A 21,592-nucleotide genomic window follows, 5' to 3' on the forward strand; every position below is an offset into this window, starting at 1 on the left:
GCAACCACAGTAAAAAGAAATCACGGGCCATAGAAGCAGTTTTGGAAATCAAAAGAGGTTGCAGATCTGGGAATGCACAGAGCTAAAATTAAACTGATGAAGGAGCAAATTAGAAGCATACAAGATTTGTTGAAAGAATAATTTTAGGAGAATCAGTAGTATACCAGTAGGAGGCACTAAAAAGGGAGATCCTGAGGACACAAAGAAGACATGTCCCTTCCAAAAATAAGAATGGTGCTGCCAAATCTAGAATCCTACAGTTGTCTAATCTTTCCCTGCACTGGATGTGGGTTTGCTCGCTGAGCTGGAAGGTTAGTTTTCAGACGTTTCGTCACCATTCTAGGTAACATCATCAGTGAGCCTCCGACAAAGCGCTGGTGTTATGTCCCGCTTTCTATTTTTCTGGTTAGGTTTCCTTGGGTTGGTGATGTCATTTCCTGTTCTTTTTCTCAGGGGATGGTAGATTGGCTCCAAGTCAATGTGTTTGTTGATGGAATTCCGGTTGGAATGCCATGCTTCTAGGAGACAAAGGGATTGATAATAATCTGGCTAGGAGGGTGAATTGTTGTTAATCGGGACTGTTAGTCACTAACAATAGGTAGTGCATAATGGCAGGCTGTGATAACAAGGCCCAGTTTTGGGGTAGAAGGCTATGACATGGGAGAGTTTAGGCCCTAAAATTATTGAACTTGATATTGCTTCCAATTCCAAACATAACTTAACACACCACCCTGTTCCTTGGCCAACATCTGTCTCTGGCTTGCTGCAGTGTTCCAGTGAAGCTCAGCGCAAGCTGGAAGAACACCACCTCATTTTACACTTGGGGACCCTGGAGCACTCCGGACTCAATATTTTCTCTCAACTCCTTTAGTTTTCTTCAGCTCAGAAGGTGGCCAATGGGTACACAAATTGGCCCCAGTTATGCCCGTCTCCTTGTGGGACATGTGGAACATTCCTTGTTCCAGTCCTATTCTGGCCTCCACCCACAACTCTTTCTCCAATACATCAATGATATCATTGGTGCAGCTTTCCTCTCTCGTCTGTAATTGGAAATGTTCATTGATTTTGCTTTTAATTTCCACCTGCCCTCCCTTGCACCTGGTCTATCTGACTCCTCCCCTCCCTCCATCGACATCTCCATTTCTGGGCATTGACTGGCCACTAATATCCACTATAAACCCACCGACTCCCAGAGTTATCTGGACCATACATCCTCACACCCTGCTTCCTGTAAAGGCACCATCCCATTCTCTCTGTCGCATATGTTCAAACGATGCTAACCTCGACAAGGGAGCTTCCAAAACTCCCACCTTCTTCCTCAACCGAGGATTCCCCAACACTGTTGTCAACAGGGGCCTCAACCAGGTGCTACTCATCTCCCGCCCTTACCCCTTCTGTTACCTCCCGCAACAGCGATAGGTTTCTCCTTACCCTTACCGACCATCCCAGCAGCATCCACATCCAGAAGATCAGATGCCATTTCCACCACCAGCGAGATGCCATCACCAGTCACATATTCCACTCCCATCTCTTATCTATCTTCCACAGGGGCCACTCCCTCTGTGGACACTCTGGTCCACTCTTCCTTCACCCCCAACACACCTCCTCAGGCTCATGGCACCTTCTCCTGCAACCGGCAAAGGCGCAACAGTTGCTCATTTACCTCCTCCCTCCCCACACATATCTTCCAGGTGAAGCTACACTTCACTTGCACGTCCCAGAATTTAGTCTACAGCATTCACCAGTCAATGTGCTCTCGTCTACATTGGGGAAAACAAAGGTGACCGGTTCACAGAATATCTACACACTGCTGGCAAAAGAGACCCAGCTCCAGTTGCCTGCCACTTTAAAACACCACCCTACTCCCAAGCCAGCATCTCTATCTTTGGCTTGTTGCAGCGTTCCAGCAAAGCTCAACACAAGCTGGAAGAACATGTCATTTTTCCACTTAGGGGCCCCAATAGCCCTCCGGATTCAATATGGAGTTCAATAATTTTAGGGCCTAAACTCTCCCATGTCCTACCCCGCAATCCCACAAACTAGGCTTTGTTACCTCACAGCCTGCCATTACACATGATCTATTGTTAGTCACTAACAGTCACCATTGACAATCTGGCTAGGAGGGTGAATAGTTATCAATTCTTTTGTCTATTCAACTGGGTTCTCCCTCTTCAGGCTCTATTGTTTACTCCCTACCCCAACCCCATCCTTATTTTCTGCCAACAAACCAAAAGGTTTTCTCAGCTACCAAAAGTTCTGAGGAAGGGTCACCCGATCTGAAATGTTAACTGATTTTTCCTTCACAGATGTTGCCAGTCCTGCTGAGCTATTCCAGTAACTTCTGTTTTTGTTCCTGATTCACAGCATTTGCAGATCTTTCGGTTTCCATACAGTCTCTCAAATGAGTTTAAAATGGTATTCTACCAGAAGCTCTGCAACACAAAGGGGAAGGGGGTCAGAGAACAGAGAGATACATGTTTCACAAGCAAGGGTTCTTATGTTGCAAGATGCTTTGATTGGAATCTTCCTCAAATAGAGAAATGGTAAAGTTCTGGTCAGGGAACAGTTCAGGCAGGATTCCATGGGACTCCCCAGACTCTGAGATCCAGAAAGAATACAGAATCCATTAAGATTAAATATGTTGTCATAAAAAAATGATTCATACCATCAGCAAGATAGAAACCTCTGATTACACAGGGTTGGCACTTCTGTCAATACTAAAGGAGCTCAGAGTGCAATAATTAACATTTAAAAAGAAACAAGATGATTACATAGCATAAAAGCAGTACATCAACATCACCTTAATGACGAATCCGTAGCTTATGTAATTCAGATTGCAATAAAGCTTGAAAAGACAGCGATGACCGGCTTAGGCCTGATTTCAAGCACTGAGAAGATTGAAGATACAGGCAGAAAATGTTCTGTTGTGTCTTCCCATGAGGAATTTGGTACTCATGACATCAATAACGACAAGCAAGGAGGGAGCCTCAAATATTACATTTGAGGAAGTGAAAATATTGGTTTCACCAACAATGCAATTACTAGGGATCCAACCTCAGTAGCAAGGTAGATGTAGAGTCTATGCACTTCAACTCAAATTAGGTAGAGGATTAAGAATAAAAATGTGCTCACATCAATTGATGTGGTGCATACAACTTCTTGGAAACTACTAGTGAGATGAGATAAACCAATGTTCACAGACTTAGAAGAGAGCAAAGATAAAAGCAAAATAAACCAAGTAGAACTGAAACAAAAACTGAAAATGGTGGAGAAGCTTAGATGTGGCAGTATCTGTGGACAGAAAACCAAATCATGCCAAGTCCAGTGACCCTTACTCAAAAATAAAAGCAACTGGGAAACGGTATTATTTATGCTGTAACCACAGTAGACAAGAGAGAGTCCGAGAGTGAGATCACAAGGTAGATAACAGAATACAAGTTGACTATCTTTAACCAAGAGACCCATCGATCGTCCAAAGACAATACCTTCTGGGAGAGTGGTCGGAGACTTGGGGGAGTCATCATAAAAAATGTAAACTATACAGGAAAACCTGTAGTAAATAGGAAAATTCAGGCAAGGGAAATGTCATTCAAGGGTCTGAAAGAATTAATACTGAGCTGTATTAAATGACATGACGACGTAACAGTCTCAAGCAGGATAACAACTTAGGGTCGGAGATTAATAAGATCTAACATGGAGGCGTTCTCACTGATGTTAGTATGGTGGTCTCAGTAACACTAACTTGTATATAGTTGGTATCACGCAATTAGCTGCACACTTTTTAAGAAAACATCCTCCTCTCAAGGAGGAAGTGGTTTGTTTCTACCGCACAAGTGAGCAGGTCCTATAAATCCCTATATTTAAGGCAATGGTTGGAGCAACTTTTATCATAAGCATCAGCTCACAGTATAATTATTTTACTGCTGGTTCAATCTATTATTCAGCTGAATGACCACTGTTGCTGCACAGGCAGTCACAATCTGTTCTAAGGCCTCAGCCAATACTATTTAAAAGTCATTTAAACCCTTTACCAATTTATCATGGAACACAGCTGAAACTGGCCAAGAACTTTAACAGAACTATCCCAGCATCACAGGGAGCACATTTCAGTTAAGCAATTATTCAAAAATATTAAATAGTGTATTTCCTTTATATTTGTTATACACTTGGCTAGTAGACGAAGTGACAATTGCCAATTGTGTGACAGGATATTTTATGTACTTTAAAACACTTCATCCCTGAAAAATGCCTGCAGTTTGCTTAGATTATCTGCATATGAAAAAATAGCTTTTAAACAGTGAGCAGAAAACAAGCTCACTTTAAAGTGTCAAAGTGTCAAGTGAATTTAGAATGCCTTCATAGTTTCAACCAAACCTTGAATGTTCTAATACTGAACATTTAATTCCAAACAATAGTTTTGACTTTAACTTCCATTTAATTTTGCATCTCTCTGCCACCATTACCCACCCAATGAGATTCTCCTCCACAGGGATTAATTGCTTGTACTCAGCACCACCTTTTAACCAGAAGCCTGAAACATCCACAGAAAGTACTGGAGAAACTAAGCACTTCTGGCTGCACCCGTAGAATGAAAAACAGTTCACCCTGAATCCACTGACCCTACATCAGCATCTAGACTTAGAACGTGAACTGTTTCTCCCTGCAGTTACTGCCAGACTGGAGTTTTTCCAGCATTTTTGGTTTTCATTTCACATTTCCAGGATGAGTTTTTGTTTCATTTTAGCCTGAAACATCAGTCTTACTCTACAATCTTCCAGCAGGAACAGAGTCTTACCAATACAACATAGTTGCATGACATCAGTTAATACTAACCATCAAGCCTAAATTCAACATTACAGAATCATACGGCATGCCATCTGGCGGTTTCAATGCGAACATCAAATTTTCTCCAAACCAAAACGAGTAGATCGAATAACCAGACAGTTAGGAGTTCCGCCTGCTTTGCAAGACATGGGTAAACCCTCACAAATTTGTGATTTTAAACATGTCTGCGTTGACAGAATGAGATTAAATGGTATTTTCTTCTTTCTTTTTACAAGGCCATGTGTGACCTAGATTTGACTGGATTAGAAAAATTAAAAATCAGTTTTTGGAAATACATACATTTGTAAAATTTCATTGATAAATATGGATTAAAAAATTTCTTGACTGAGCTTCTACACAAACAGGCTTTTAGTGTAATTATGTTAGAATTGTTTAGCTAGATATGTATTTGCCTTAACAAATTTTAACGTTAAAGTTTAAAAGCTGAGGAAAAGCATTCAAGCCAGCCATTTAAGAGAAGAAAGTAAGGTCAATGTGAGGTGCACAATTTCTCATTTCCCCAAAATCACTGCAGACAGGCACTGTCGAGGATTTCCACATCCTTGGAGATAGTGAATTAAAAAGCAAGTGTGAGGTGCAGACATTGTTCTTGAGATCGCCAATATCGGTCTTCATGGTTTGGGATAACCCTTCTTCACGATTGAGTTTATTTCCTTTTCTCAAGGAAGGAATAACTTGAAAACTGGTCATAGACACACTCATGAAATTCAAATAAAAATAAACAATTGTAGCATCATTGATGGAAGCAGGGAACAAAAGCAGAAAGTGCATCTTTTCAGAACACTATTTGGCACCTCGATGTGCAGAGAGCAGGATACTTGCAAGAATACCTTGCAAGAACTGTGACAAACACCACATTGGACAAACAGGCAGAAACCCAGCCACCAGGATACATGAACATCAACTAGCCACAAAAAGACATGACCCACTATCACTAGAATCCTTACATACAGATGAGGAAGAACACCACTTTTATTGGGACAACATATCCATCCTAGGACAAGCCAAACAGAGACACGCACGAGAATTCCTAGAAGCATGGCATTCTAACCGGAACTCCATCAACAAACACATTGATTTGGAGCCCATCTACCATCCTCTGGGAAAAAGAACATGAAATGACATCACCAATGCAGGAAATGACATCACCAACCCAAGGAACCCTAAACAGATAAACAGAAAGTGGGACATAACACCAGCGCTTCACCGGAGGCTCACTGACGATGTTACCTAGAATGGTGACGAAACGTCTGAAAACAAACCCTCCAGCTCAGCGAGCAAGCTCACATCCAGAGAGCAGGATTTGTAGCAGATGCAATATTTCAATATTAATTTGGTATCATATTGGCTTTGTATGCCATGCAGCAAATACAATCTAAATACGACAGCACAAACAAACACAGGGAACTATTAGGTCATGCTAATTACATTAACATTATGGAAAGGACAGGGAATTTTACATGTACATGCACATCAGGCTATTTTAAATCATCATTCACCATACAATAATCGTACAGTTATTTCATTGCAACACCAGTAACAATGGCAGTTATTCTGTGGTTAGATCATTAGCATACTATCAAGTACAGAATTGGAGCTCTTTGGAAGGCAAGAATGCCTTGAGGAAACAGGCTGCTTAGCCAATCTTGCTCATTGAGTGGCCCCAAAATATTGGCACCTGCAGAGGAACAGTGAAGATCCCTTCATTTTACAAGATTATTAATGCAGCAGGAAGTTCCAATTCTGGAAGAAATTTTGGACTTTAGACGACAACAGCACCGTGCAAGATATGTAAACATTGAACTATTGCCATACTTCTTTCTTGGAATCACCTAAAGCAAGTATACCTATGGGGATGCTGCTACCAAATGCGAGAAGGCAACCACCGACATAACTATCACCACTTCAGCAGACATGGAGGTGGGGTGTGGCAGGCTATTGAAATCATTTGCAGTTATACCTATAGACTTGGGATTCCTTCCTTTACAATTTTGCCTGCATTAGCCTGCTGACCCTTCAGCCACATCTAAAAATAGGTCAAAAAGCTTTTTAAAATACTCCAAAAGCTTTCAGCTCTCACAATGACACACATTTCATTGGTTATGTCCATTTCCAAGTTAACTTGCTTGAACTGTTTCACATTCCTACTGTTAGCGCATACGCGACACATTGGCAAAACCTGTATTCAGTCATGTAACATGCTGACCACAAAATACAGCCCCCAACAATTCACCCAATAACTATCCAACAACAGATTTGTGACAAACTCTGTCAATGTTTCAAACAATCACACATATTAGCATAAAAGCGCTTCACGGACTAGTTGAGCCAAATACCTGGCCCTCTATTATACATTCCATAGAATCACAAAAACCAAAACACTAAATTGTATGTGTTGTTTTCATTTCTTCAACGTTTACCATTTTCTATCACTCAGTACTTGAATTCCACACGCTATTGTTTCTTCATGGGAACATTTTAAGAAAAAGACTTCCAAAGACTGTCATCTAGTACCACTGAGTGGTCTCAAGGCACATGCAATTGGTCTGGTAACATTTCATTGTATGTACAATAATGTAATATAGTAACATGATCTTGTACTGTTTTAATTACAATTTGGCTGGCAAAAATAAATTTCAATAAAGCAAGCCATATTAGTTCCACAGAATTTCCTAGCATCATCTTTGCTACTGAAACAACAAATAACTAGGGTAAATTGTTATATTGAGAATATGAGTGTGCTTTAAGATGATGGACAGAGTCACGTTTCAAATGATTATCTGGAATACTTCAAATGGAAGTGGTTTGCTAGGTTTATTTCTCATGATTCATTCATCAGAAACAGGATTATGTACTCATTACTAGATGTCCTCCACATTCACAATCCAGATTGTTTTGTTGACAAAATGGTCTGAATCAACTGTTCTTGGAACTTTCAAAAAATACACTCTGGAGATAAAGGTTCCAATGCCACAGTCCCTTCCCTTATTCATTCACGTGGTGTGGGTGTTGCTGCCCCAGGGGAAGGTTGCAATCTATTCTGAGTGGTTAACACTAAAGGAATAGTAGTATAGTTCCAGGGCAACAAAATGTGGAGCTGGATAAACACAGCAGGCCAGCAGCATCTTAGGAGCACAAAAGCTGACGTTTCGGGCCTAGACCCTCTCTTTGTTATCTTAGATTCTCCAGCATCTGCAGCTCCCATTATCGCTGTACTATAGTTCCAAGTCAGGATAGTGAATGGTGGTGGTGGTGCCGCCGGGGGGGGGAAGAGAACTGGCAAGTGGTGGTGTCTGCTGCTTGTCCTACTAGTTGGTAGTGGTTTTGCCATTGAAAGCATTGTATATGGGTCTTTGGTGAATTTCTGCAGGACATAATGCTGCTACCAAGTGATGTGGTAGAGCAAGTGTTTGTTCACATGATGCCAAAACAGAAGCTTGCTTTGTCCTGGATGGTGTTCTTACCATTTCTTAATGGTAAAGTTACAGCGCTCATCAATCTTGAAATAAGCTGACCACAAAAAAAAATTTTAAAAAGCTATGAATTGATTTCTTTTTCTGACAGCTTGAACTACCATATGCACCAAATCAAGGGGACTGCAAGCAACCAACAAGTGATATCAAGCAGAGGTAATTACCCCACGATAACATTATCCCACAAACTCATACCCATTATTCAACAGGAAATGGGAACTATTGGACATATACATCAGCTGATGGCAAAAGCTGCAACATCAATCTTAACAAAGATAAAATGTGGAAATTCAGAAAAATATTTGACAACTCAAGTGTAGAATTAGTTTTGAAGGTCCAGGAAGGTGTTTGCAGTACTTAGTACACCTTGGGCTTTTGAGACAGCAATGCCCATTTTTCTGCATTGAAATGTGCACGTGTAGTCTTCAGAATCTGCTACCACCAGCACAAAATCTCAAAGGAATACATTAAATAACCTCAAAGTTAACAGAGAGACCATACCTACATTATTAGCTGTGACTTAGTGGTAACATTCTTGCCACCCAGTCAATAATAATAGGTTTGAATCATGCTCCAAATATTGAAACGTAAAATCCAGATTGCATCATCCATAGAAACAGGTCACCAAAAACAATTATCTGGTTAACTGCATTGGTCTTTATAGGATCTTCTTGTGCTTAGATTAGTTATCATCCTTCCAACAGCAGAGACTATTCTTCGAAAGGATTTTGAAAGGTCCAGAGTTATGACAACATAAATGCAAGTTCTTTATTGTATAACCAGTCTTGGCATCATTTCTGAGATGCTTCAGTATGCCTCCACTGGAGCATTCTTTTGTTTTCAAATTAGATTGTCTCATGAAAATGGTTACCAACAGTTAAAAACACACCTTAGACAGGACTGTAATAAAGTCCTTAAGTGTAGATAGCTCTGGTCCTTCCAATATCTTGTGACTAGCCAGTTCCACTCGTAATATGTAGTGCAAACCAGACTCCAGATCGGCCATATACAGCTTATTCCTGAAAGCAAAGGTAAGCTTGAAACAAGTACATTTGAAATAAATGTCTATTATTTGTTTAATTGACAGTTATTTTTTATTATTAAGAAGGGTAGTAGCAGAAACTATATTGTTCCTTTTCTATACCAAGCAGTTTTAAAGTTTCAAATGACAATTTCAATGTAAGAGTTTGTTTCAATGTGACAGATTAACGTCACAACATAAAAAGTGAAGTTTTAATAATTTAAGTCTCATGCAGTTTCAGGACTTTAACTACTAAAATTCTCCCTCATTTTATGACAACATGCAATCAATGGATCAAATGGGTTATTATTATTCTCCCAATAGAAAACACTTTTTTCATCAGTATAATCTTCAACAAATATGCTTTATGCTTTCCAGGTATATCACAGGTCACTCAAGCCTTAAAAGCATGTGAAGGGCAGAGTAAAATACATTATAAAAAAGGAGCATATTTTGTTTTATAACAGTTTTTCCAAGCTATTTCAGAATGCTGTTCAACAAAAGTAACTACGCAATAGCTAAAATAAAATTTTAAAAATTAATTCTGAAGATCGACTTTTCAGGCATACAAGCAGTTTCAATAATTGCCATTAAATGGCTTTTTTGATTGTTACTATTATTATTATTGGCATATAGTTTGTTAAAATTGTGTTTGTTTTCCTGGCCAATGAGGTAATCACAATTCACCTGTACATAATGTGATTCCATTCACAGTGGTTCAGTGGTTAGTACTGAGATAGTCCTCTAAGGAGGGGTAAGATTAAGGAGCCTTGGATGACAGGTACAGAGGTGCTTCTTGTCAAAAAGAAAAAGGCAGCGGACGTAAGGTGGAGGAAGCAAGGGTCTAGCACAGCTTTATAGAGGATTACAGGCTTGCTCGGAAGGAGCTCAAAAGTGGACTGAGGGGGGGCTAGGAGGGGGCGTGAAAAAGGCTTGGCAGGAAGGATTAGGGAGAACCTGAAGGCATTTTACTCATATGAGAGGAGTAAGAGAATGATCAGTGAGAAGGTAGAGCCAATCAGGGATAGCATAGGGAACTTGTGCATGGAGTCTGAGCAGATAGGGGAAGCCCTAAATGAGTTGTTTGCTTCGGTTTTCACTAAGGAAAGGGACCCTGGTGTGAGTGAGAACTTTGAGGAGCAGGAAAACAGGTTTGAACAGATCAAGATTGAGGAAGTTGATGTGTTGGAAATTTTGGCAAACATTAAGATTGATAAGTCCCCAGGGCCAGACGAGATTTATCCTAGGTTGCTCCGGGAAGCGAGAAAGGAGGTTGCTAAGCCGCTGGCGAAGATCTTTGCTTCCTCACTCTCCATGGGAGTCATACCAGAAGATTGGAGGGAGGCAAATGTTGTTCCTCTTTTCAAGAAAGGGAATAAGGAAATCCCTGGAAATTACAGACCAGTCAGTCTTACATCTGTGGTCAGCAAGGTTTTGGAAAGAATTTTGAGGGATAGGATTTATGACTATTTGGAAAAGCATAGCGTGATTAAAGGGAGTCAGCATGGCTTTGAGGGGGGCAGGTCATGCTTTACAAATCTTATTGAGTTCTTTGAAGAAGTCACAAGACAGGTTGACGAGGGTCGAGCAGTGGATGTGGTGTACATGGACTTCAGCAAGGCATTTGATAAGGTTCCCCACGGCAGGCTCATTCATAAAGTCAGGAGGTATGGGATACAGGGTGATTTGGCTGTCTGGATACAGAATTGGTTGTCTGACAGGAGGCAGAGTGGTTGTAGATGGTAAGTATTCTGCCTGGAGGTCAGTGCTGAGTGGTGTCCCGCAGGGGTCTGTTCTTGGGCCTCTGCTCTTTGTAGTTTTTATAAATGACTTGGATGAGGAGGCTGAGGGGTGGGTTAATATGTTTGCTGATGACACAAAGGTTGGAGGTGCCATTGATAGTATCGAGGGCTATTGCAGGCTTCAGCGAGACATTGGCAGAATGCAGAGCTGGGCTGAGGATTGGCAGATGGAGTTCAACCTGGATAAATGCGAAGTGATGCATTTTGGAAGGTCAAACTTAAATGTTGAATACCGGATTAAAGGCAGGATTCTCGGCAGTGTGGAGGAACAGCGGGATCTTGATGTTCAAGTGCATAGCTCCCTCAAAGTTGCCACCCAGGTGGATAAGGTTGTTAAGAAAGCATATGGTGTTTTGGCTTTCATTAACAGGGGGATCGAGTTTAAGAGCCGCGAGGTTATGCTGCAGTTCTATAAAACCCTGGTGAGTCCACACTTGGAATATTGTGTCCAGTTCTGGTCGCTCTATTATAGGAATGATGTGGAGGCTTTGGAGAGGGTGCAAAGGAGGTTTACCAAGATGCTGCCTGGACTGGAGGGCTTGTCTTACGAGGAGAGGTTGACTGAGCTCGGACTTTTCTCTCTGGAGAGAAGGAGGAAGAGAGGCGACCTGATCGAGATGTACAAGGTAATGAGAGGCATGAATATAGTCGATAGCCAGAGACTTTTCCCCAGGGCAGTATTGACTGCCACGAGGGGTCATAGTTTTAAGGTGTTAGGAGGAAGGTATAGGGAAGGTATAGAGGAGACGTCAGAGGGAGGCTCTTCACCCGGAGAGTTGTGAGCGCATGGAATACTTTGCCAGTGGTAGTCGTGGAAGCAGAGTCATTAGTGACATTTAAGCGACTGCTGGACATGCACATGGACAGCAGTGAATTGAGGGGAATGTAGGTTAGGTTATTTTTGGATAAGGATTATTCCACGGCACAACATCGTGGGCTGAAGGGCCTGTACTGTGCTGTATTTTTCTATGTTCTATGCTGCCTCACAGTGCCAGAGACCTGGGTGGAATCAAACCCTCGGACAACTATCTGTGCGGTGTTTGCACATTCTCTCATGTCTGCATGTTTCCCCTGGGTGCTCTGGTCTCCTCCCACCGTACAAAGATGTGCAGGGTAGGTGGATTGGCCATGCTAAATTTCCCATAGCGTCCAGGGATGTTTCGGCTAGGTGGGTTAGACATGCGGAAATGCAACAGTAGGGGAATGAGTTGGGGTGGAAGTTGGACGGGTGGTGTGGACTAGTTGGGCGGAATGACCGGTTTACACACTGTAGGGATTCTATCAAGTTTTGGTCTTAAAACGAAGATCAAGTGCTTACATTCATTACTTTTGTCCAAACGTGCCCTGTTTTTCAGATTTATTTCACATCAAACTGCACTACCGTGCCTCACCAACAGGTGACAGAATTGCATACTCATTTGAGACATTTATTTAATGGGTGTCAGTGTTACTACCATAAGAAAGTCAGGGCAAGAGTTAAGCTGATACTTATTTTAGGAAACAGCTTCGTTTGAATGCAAAGCTACTGATATATTTACACAAATCAAAGAAAAACCAAAAGATGATTACCAGTTGCAACCAATTCACAAGATAAGACTCTTCAGGCGTTTGGAATAAAAACATATGGCACATTTTTTTGTTCACCTCTTCAGAGGACACTGCTGCTCTTTAGATACATAATTTATGACCTCATTATCAGGTCTATGGCTGCTATAAAGATCTGACTTCTGATAAAAGCCTATTGACAAATACAATACTACCCACAGTGAAGTCCTGACTGCTAAAGTGCTCTGATGTCCAGAAACACTGCAAGGGGCTATATAAAAATGTGTGCATAATATGTTACATAAACTTGTATACAGGCAGGGGAATTGCACATAACTACAAAATACATGTATTTTCCGCTTCCATAATCATGTTCGTTAAATGCAATACAGTAGGAAAGAATTAAGAATGGAACACTGTTGTGGTTTACAGTAATGACGGAATTAGATTTACCCACTTTCTGTTCAAACTCACTGAAAGAATGGACAAAGTTAGAGCAGAAGCCTTTTTGTTATAAAATGCTGAAGATGAATTCAGAAAGCAATAGTGAACTGAAGCAACTCTGCTGGTCAAAAGATGGGACACAAAATTAATGTTCCCTCTTTACTATGTCAGAGAGGCCAAAGACAGATCAATGATTCTGAGAACTTCCAACAATCAAGCGGATCAGATTTGACGCAGGTTTCACTATTAAAGTGATATCAACACTTAATGCAGTGAAATTATAATATTCCAACTGAGCAGATCACGATGTGATGATGATTAACATAAGGACACAAGAGCAGGAATAGCCATACAGTCTCTCAAAAACGATCTGCCATTCACTACAATCATGGCTGATCGTTATTTTCATTTCGCTTTTCACATTTATCCCTAGATTCCCTGTAGTATTGAATCCCAACAAACTCAATCTTAAACAGTCCTAACTGAACATCCACACCTCCGGATGGAGGTGCGAAGACAGACATAAAACAGAAAATATTGCAGATATGATCAATCTAAAACATTTTACTTTTCCAAAAGTTGACAACCTGACCGACTATCTTTTAAAAAAGACGAAGATCGGGAAGACTTACCGATCAAAATACTTCCAAGGCTTTATCAGATTCACTGCCTCATCCTTCTGCCTAACAGGTGCAGGGTATTGTGAAGACTGTCTCTTGGTCACTCCTGACAAAGACTTTAAGTATGAAGAAAAGAATGATCGTAGAGGCTTCTGCCTGTGGTAGAAAGGAAAGAAAAGATGCAAATTATTCAAATTATGTCAGTTGATAGTAGATATTGTATTAAGTGATATACATTTTCCACATTTCCTAGCCTGGGCAGTTTCTCAGCTGCTCCTTACTGATCATTCAAAAGATCAAGTGCCAAGTTTTAACAATACACTATATTTATTACTCTAAGCTACGTGCATCCTGTATTTACCTAAATATAGGTGGACAGAAATGCAGATATTATAAAGTTATACTCAACAGTAATTCGAAGGCACAACTTCATCATTGTGTGCTTCATACAATTTTTCAAACTGAAACTCAGTTATCAAACTGAGAAAAGGAAAACATTGAGTTATTGTAACTTGATCATGCACACTGCAAACAATCCTTCTGAGGGAAGCTGATGTGGTGCTCAAAACAAAATCCAAAATCAGGCTAAGATCATCATTATAGCTTTAAGAAATTGACAACCAAAATACTTAATGGAGCTAGCAACTGAGTTAAGTTTTATTACTTAAACGACAAAACTCAAGTGCAATATCAAATTTGAACATTAGTTTTTAAACAACTTCCACAAGAACAATGAACAATTTTTTTTAAAAAAAACCTTCATTAACACGATGTCACTGGCTAGACCAGTATTTGATCGCCTATCCTAATTGCCTAGGAGGACAGTTACAAGTCAACCATATTGTTGTGGACTCTGGTGTCCATGTAGGCCAGGCCTAGCCTGGATGAAAAATTTCCTTCCCAAAAGGACATTAGCGAACCAGTTGTATTTTAGTGACAATCTGCAAAGGTTTCATGGTCATCATTAAAGTCTTAATTTCAAATTCTTATTGAATTAAAATTCCACAATGTACCGTCATGGGTAATCAAGCAAAAAAAAGCAACTGGTTTGAAGACGAGATTTGTTTCCACTCAAGGGACTTAGTAGCTCACAGGACACCTGGGTTCAAGTCCCACCTGCTCCAGAGCATGTGTATAATCATCTCTGAACCTAAATATCAGATATCTTTCTAAAAAGGATAAAAATCTTGCAGCAGAATCAAAATATATGAAATGGTTCACAGGGATAAAGATGTTACAGTATGCATCAGAATTTAGGATCACAAGAATTCTTAAAATAACCATATTTAGTTTTTAGATGGAGAAAGTTACATTCAGAGTAATATTGGAAGCATTCTCATATTGTCTGTACCATATAAAGAAAATGGACTACCGATATATTTTATTTATTAACTGTAATGAGTTAACAGTAAGCCGGTGCCAGATAAAAGCAATTCGCATTCACTAGATGGGTTGTGGTAATGTGCTTTTACTAACACGAAATGGGCAACAAAATGTTAGCATGTTCCATTAAACCCAGTGATTTGGCAGCTCTAATCCATAAAGCAACAGTCAACAATTATTCTGAAATGCATGCCAAGCCACCTTCTGTTGCCTTACAAGAGTTACAGTAGTTGGGGTCAAGAGCTGTTACGCTTGCAGAAAGACCAATGCCTGCTTATCCAGTAGGCTGAAAAAGGTTAAAAGCAGTGACTTCATTGCAATGATAGTGTTTTTGTTCATTTCACAGATCAGACACAAATTCTCGTATCATTATTTAAGACAATGTCATTCTACGAGTAGTTATGCAATACAAGAGGACTTGAATTTGTTGCTGCATCAAGACCTTCAAAGTTTTTTCAACAGTTAAAAAGCATTATCATCCTGACACCAAGCTACTGGGAATACAGCATACAGGCAAGCTCAGAGAGAATACAATGAACTCCAACAGCAACTGAAATAGAAGTATTAAAATTAAGAACTATAAACTATGTCAAACATTACATTGCATAGTATTTTAGGCTGAAATCAGACCAATCTCAGCCTCAGGATGGAAGCATGCAATTTTTCTTGGGACAAGCAATTAATACCAAACACTGGAAATACTTGACATAAAAGCAAAATGCATTTATATGTTGTATTTTTATAAAAAATAAGCCAGCGTCAAAACGGAATATGCGTTCCAGGAGGTGAATCAAGATACAAAATTTAATATTCTCAGACTCAATTCAAATATTCCAGAACTGCAAAACATTAACAGACCCAAACCTCCTCATAACTAAACAGAATTTCACTAAATTACAGAATTAAAACTACTCAGATTGTTATCCACTGCAGTTAGTTTAAAAGTATGAAAGCTAATTTATATCTTTCATCTGGCTGAGTAGAATTCCATCTAAATATATCTTAGCAAAGTACCAAATACAAAAATATTAAATCATAATTGCATTACTAAAATGCTGATAGCACCTCTGTATTAGCATTCTAATATCTATACAGTTATGAAGTGCTTCAGTCATTTGAAACATATACACAAGAGCTTCCTTCCCTTGCTAGTGCTTTTTTGGAAGAAAAAAAAAGAGTAGCAAAGAGCGATTTACCCCCCACACCTACCAGAGTAATTACACAATAACTCAAGTCATCATTTTTGACGAGGAAACTATTACAAGGAAAAGCGGAATGTCAGACATCAGTGTGAGAAGTAAGCAGAAAGTGCCTAAAGTTACTACCCAGGTTTAAAAGTACTTTTTTGGCTACATTCCAAGCAGCAAATTTAAACAAACAATATTGGACTCGAATGTTTCTGCAGTTTGTGATCTGCTGTTGAAGGAAAGTGAGATTTTATAAATTGGCTAAGCCCAGGTGGCCTTTGTTACCCTTGAGAGAGCACTACTTCATCAAAGTAGCAGACTCGGGCTTAGGTTTAGGTTTAGAAATAGCTTGGGGTATTTCTGCACATGAAACAAGATTAAAATACATGAAAATCTGCAGAATTCTTACAATGGGAGAGTTCCATATTTCAGCGTATTTAAAAAAGTTCCTATGATGCAATTAAAATATGTTGCAGCTCAACCTTAGTTCCTTGAAAGATATATATTCTAAGTTACTTTCTCTTATGTATAAGGTGCAGGATAGGTAAACCTAAGAATGTGTAACATGTAACCTGTCATGTTTCTCAACACTCGCTCAGTAGTAGTTATTGGGATTTTGGGGGTGGGGGTTAGTAGCAGACTGTGCACGTGAACAAGACTATAACTTTGCTCCCTGCTGAAATGCTTTGTCTGTTGTGGCCAAGGTGGGGAAGAATGGACTGTGAGACTAGCAGAAAGGAGAGATAGGGGCTAAAGGTGGTTTTTTTTAGGATAGCAAATGATCAGGAGTTCTGCAGGGGTCAGTATCAGCACCACAACTATTCCTGTTACACAGTAACAATCCTTATGAAAGAACTGAGCTCATGGTCACGAAGTCTGCAGATGACAAATATAGATGGGGAGCCATGCAGCTTGAGAAAGGAGGCTAAAGGAGTACAGGCTGAGACAGAGAGCAAAGAAGTGGAGAAGTGAGAGATGGGATAAAACTATTTTCTAAATGGCAAAAGACTTCAGATATCTGAAGCACAAAGGGACCTAGTTCAGGGTTCTCTTAAGATTTACATGCAACTTCAGTTGGCAAATCTTCAGTCAGCAAGTAGGAATGCAAATACAACGTTTGCATTCATTTCAAGAGGGCTAGAATACAAGCGTCAACATGTGTCACTGACCCTGTGTAAGCCCCTGGTCAGACCATAGCTGGAAGACTGCGAGCAGTTTTAGGCCCTAAATGCAAGGCAAGGACATGCTGACATCGGAAGGGGTCCAGAGTTGGTTTACAAGAATGATTCTGGGGATGAAGGGCTTATCATGACCAATTGAGGACTGAGTCTGCTGGTCTCAGTCCATTCTTCTCCACCCTGGCCACAACAGACAAAGCATTTCAGCAGGGAGCAAAGTTATAGTCTTGTTCACGTGCACAGTCTGCTACTAACCCCCACCCCCAAAATCCCAATAACTGCTACTGAGCGACAGTGTTGAAAAACATGACAGGTTACATGTTACACATTCTTATGTAGAAGGTGCAGGATAGAATACTGAAAGGCCTGGATACAGTGGACGTGGAGATATGTGCCCACTAGCAGGTGACATAAGGACCCATGGGCACAGCAGTGTGAAGGGATGAGTCTTTAGAACTAAGATGAGCAAACATTTCTTTCAGCCAGAGGGTGGAATCCGTGGAACTCATTGCCAAAGGCGGCTTTGGAGGCCAAGTCATGGAGTGTATTTAGGACACAGATAGATTACTGACTAGTAAGGTGATAAACAGTTACGTGAAGAAGGCAGGAGAATGACGTTGAGAAACACACCTTTTGTTCTTATGGATGTTAACCCATTCAACATTACTTGGATTTGCAGTTTATTTAAAAAAAGGATCACTCAATTAATCAGGTGATAATGGGAACTGCAGATGCTGGAGAATTCAAGATAACAAAGTGTGAAGCTGGATGAACACAGCAGGCCAAGCAGCATCTCAGGGGCACAAAAGCTGACGTTTCGGGCCTAGACCCATCAGAGAGGGGGATGGGGTGAGGGTTCTGGAATAAACCTACAGACAAACCAACGGTACACCCATGGGATCTCCGATATCAGGGTTCTTAGCAGAGGCAGTAATGCAGAGGCTCGAACAAACAGCTCTGCCAATCATCCAACCCAAACTTTGGGTCCGCTACATGGATGACACCTTTGTCATCACCAAACAAAACAAACTAGAGGAAACCTTCAAGACCATCGATCATACCCTTACTGGCATAACATTCACAAAAGAGGAGGAAAACAACAAACTGCCATTCCTAGATGTCACAGTAGAGCGAACAGTCAACAGGGAACTTCAAACCAACATCTACAGGAAAACAACACATACAGACCAAATACTGAACTACAGGAACAACCATCCCAACACCCACAAACGAGGCTGCATTAGAACATTATTCCAACGAGCCACCACACACTGCAGCACAGAAGAACTACGAACAGCAGAAGAAAATCACCTATACAGCATATTCAAAAAGAATGGGTACCCAAATGAACACAGTCCACCAATTTCTCAGCAACCGAAAGAAACAGACAAAACGGGCCCAGAAACCATAACCACTCTCCCCTACATCAAAGGCATTTCCGAAATGACTGCCAGACTACTCAGACCGCTTGGCATCAGGGTAGCCCACAAACCCACCAACAAACTAAAACAGCAGCTAATGAACAGACAAGCAAAATGAACGTCATCTACAAAATAGCTCGCAAAAACTGTGACAAACACTACATTGGACAAACTGGCAGAAAGCTAGCCACCAGGATACATGAACATCAACTAGCCACAAAATGAGATGACCCACTGTCACTAGTATCCTTACATACAGATGAGGAAGGGCACCACTTTGATTGGGACAACACATCCATCCAAGGACAAGCCAAACAGAGACACGCACGAGAATTCCTAGAAGCATGGCATTCCAACCGGAACTCCATCAACAAACACATGGGCTCCAAATCAATCTACCATCCTCTGAGAAAAAGAACAGGAAATGACATCACCACAGGAAATGACATCACCAACCCAAGAAAACCTAAACAGATAAATAGAAAGCGGGACATAACACCAGCGCTTCATCGGAGGCTTACTGATGATGTTACCTAGAATGGTGAAAACTAACCTTCCAGCTCAGCGAGCAAACTCACATTCAGGTGCATATTACAGGAAAAAAATGCAAGATTCCATTGTATTTGTTCAGGGTGTAATAGGCTTTCAATACAATTTCCGCCAGTGAGCCAGATTTGATTTGGAAGCCCAAATATAAAAATACGCCCTCCTTAATTATACACATTATTTCCATTAGTACGGATCAAAAAATCACGACGTCAGATTCCGGAATGAAAGCTACCTTGATAAAATGAATTTTATTTTTGCAGCTTTGTACTGTGTGGTCTGTGGTACATGAGACTGCCAAAAAACTTACAATAAATTAATATATTGATGCACAAACAATATGAAAACAAAGCTACATAGATATAAAACAATGTGGAAAAATCTGACCATGAGCAGCAAAACAATTTGCCCTTTGTCCCCAGCAAAATCATTCACAAATGGACATTCAACCTCAGTGAAGTATCACTCCCATTCTTCATTCAATTACTAACTCAACTGACAAGTTGCAACTTGATGCATCGAAAATATATGTCTCTGTTTAAAAGTCACCTTCAGAAGACCAAAATCAAAAATCCATTTCTACTTTAAAAAATTTCCAATTAATTATACTGTAAATTTTTGTCACAACTTCGACCATTTGGAATCAACTGCATAAAATTAGAGACACTTCTTGACAAATGGCCCCTTTGACAGATAATTTCCTTTCTAACTGTGCTTTACACAATGACTTCCATTTCAGAAATTGACAAGAGTACAGAAGTCATAATCAACATGTTAAACGTGCAGGATTATTTTTCTTCACTTACAAAATCCCATCTAAATGATGCAAGACAGTGCTACACCAACTTATGGCACAGTGAAATGTCACTACCTCTGGGCCGAGACACCCAGGTTCAATTCAAGTCCTACCTGCTCCAGAGGTGTAAAAGTATCTGAACAGGCTAATTAGAAAATCTCACATTTTTCCCCACCTAGAGGATTTCAAAACAAGATATCATGTTATTGGCAATCGTGAAAAAAAAATTCTTCCCTGTACTTAGAAGGCCCCAAACCATTCACAAAGGTATTCCTTTATGGCACATTTTACAGTTCAATTTGCTACAAATTTGATTGCAATTTGACTGCAAAGGATTGAATTTTTGAATCCTTCTACAATGCACATTCTATTATTTGCCAATTTTGAGCATTGGATTTCTCATTTAACTTCTTTTTGCTCCTAATACGAGGGGAAATGCTCAATTCAGCATTGTTTTAGCTTAGATGGAACCTTCAAGTCATTTGTTGAAATGTACACAGTCAATGAGGGATCAATATTTATCAGAATTTTGAAGTTATTCCAAGCATAGAAACAAAACAGGTTTTATGCTTATCTGCCCATGCAAATCTGAATTAAGTTATTTCATGTTATTTCTGATGTACGTCCTAAATTTGTTAGTGAACTTAAAAGCTTCTTGTAAATGCAGCTTAAGGAGATTTGCTTTGTAAGAAAACTACAGAACGTCCATTAGAGGACTGTACTTAGGAACAATAACAGCCTAAGCTCCATCAGATGTCCATTACTCCGTACTGAAATGCAGGCTGGCAAGTACTGTTGCACCCAAAAGCATTAACCCATCATTCTTTTCAAGAGGTAGGGATGAAGAAAAAATACAGGTAAGTTGAAGATCAAAATCCTACCAAAAATAAAAAACTTGTACTACCTGGATTTGACATTGTTCACAAAAAATAATCTTCGGAATGTTGGTGCGCAACTTTACATTCAAAAGCTAAAACAATTCAATATTGAATTCTTGATCCACCGAGTTCACTAACAGTTGAAGGCCTGCCAATTCCTAGTAGAGTATACCCAAGTCATGAAAAGTAGTGCTGAGGATCCAACTAACAGAATCAGAATGGTTACAGTACAGGAGACTGTTCAGCCAGCCATGCCTATGTCAATTCTCCCCAAAAACAACTCTGAAAGCCTTACTCACCTGTTTTTCCTTTTGTACATTCAGGTGCTAATCAAATATACCTTTTAAAAACCGTAATTGAATCTGTCTTGCTACACTTTCAGTGGCTTGATACAACTGGTAGCTGTCTGGGCCATTTCAAAAGAGTAGTTAGGAGCCACATTGCTGAGATTAG

General features: G+C 40.1%; 1 protein-coding gene across 3 annotated transcripts in view; it reads right to left on the reverse strand.

The window, feature by feature from the left end:
• qsox2 (quiescin Q6 sulfhydryl oxidase 2) overlaps window positions 1–21,592 on the reverse strand; it is a 78,259-nt gene that overhangs the window by 29,705 nt on the left and 26,962 nt on the right. For all 3 annotated transcript variants that reach the window (XM_048558746.2, XM_048558745.2, XM_048558747.2), the window contains 2 exons: window positions 13,763–13,906; window positions 9,208–9,337 (listed from right to left, as the gene is read on the reverse strand). In XM_048558746.2, coding sequence (XP_048414703.1) covers window positions 9,208–9,337; window positions 13,763–13,906 — 274 coding nt within the window. The remainder of the gene's footprint in view (window positions 1–9,207; window positions 9,338–13,762; window positions 13,907–21,592) is intronic.

This window comes from Stegostoma tigrinum, chromosome 29 (assembly GCF_030684315.1).
Source record: "Stegostoma tigrinum isolate sSteTig4 chromosome 29, sSteTig4.hap1, whole genome shotgun sequence".
In the NCBI taxonomy this organism is placed as follows: Eukaryota; Metazoa; Chordata; class Chondrichthyes; order Orectolobiformes; family Stegostomatidae; genus Stegostoma; species Stegostoma tigrinum.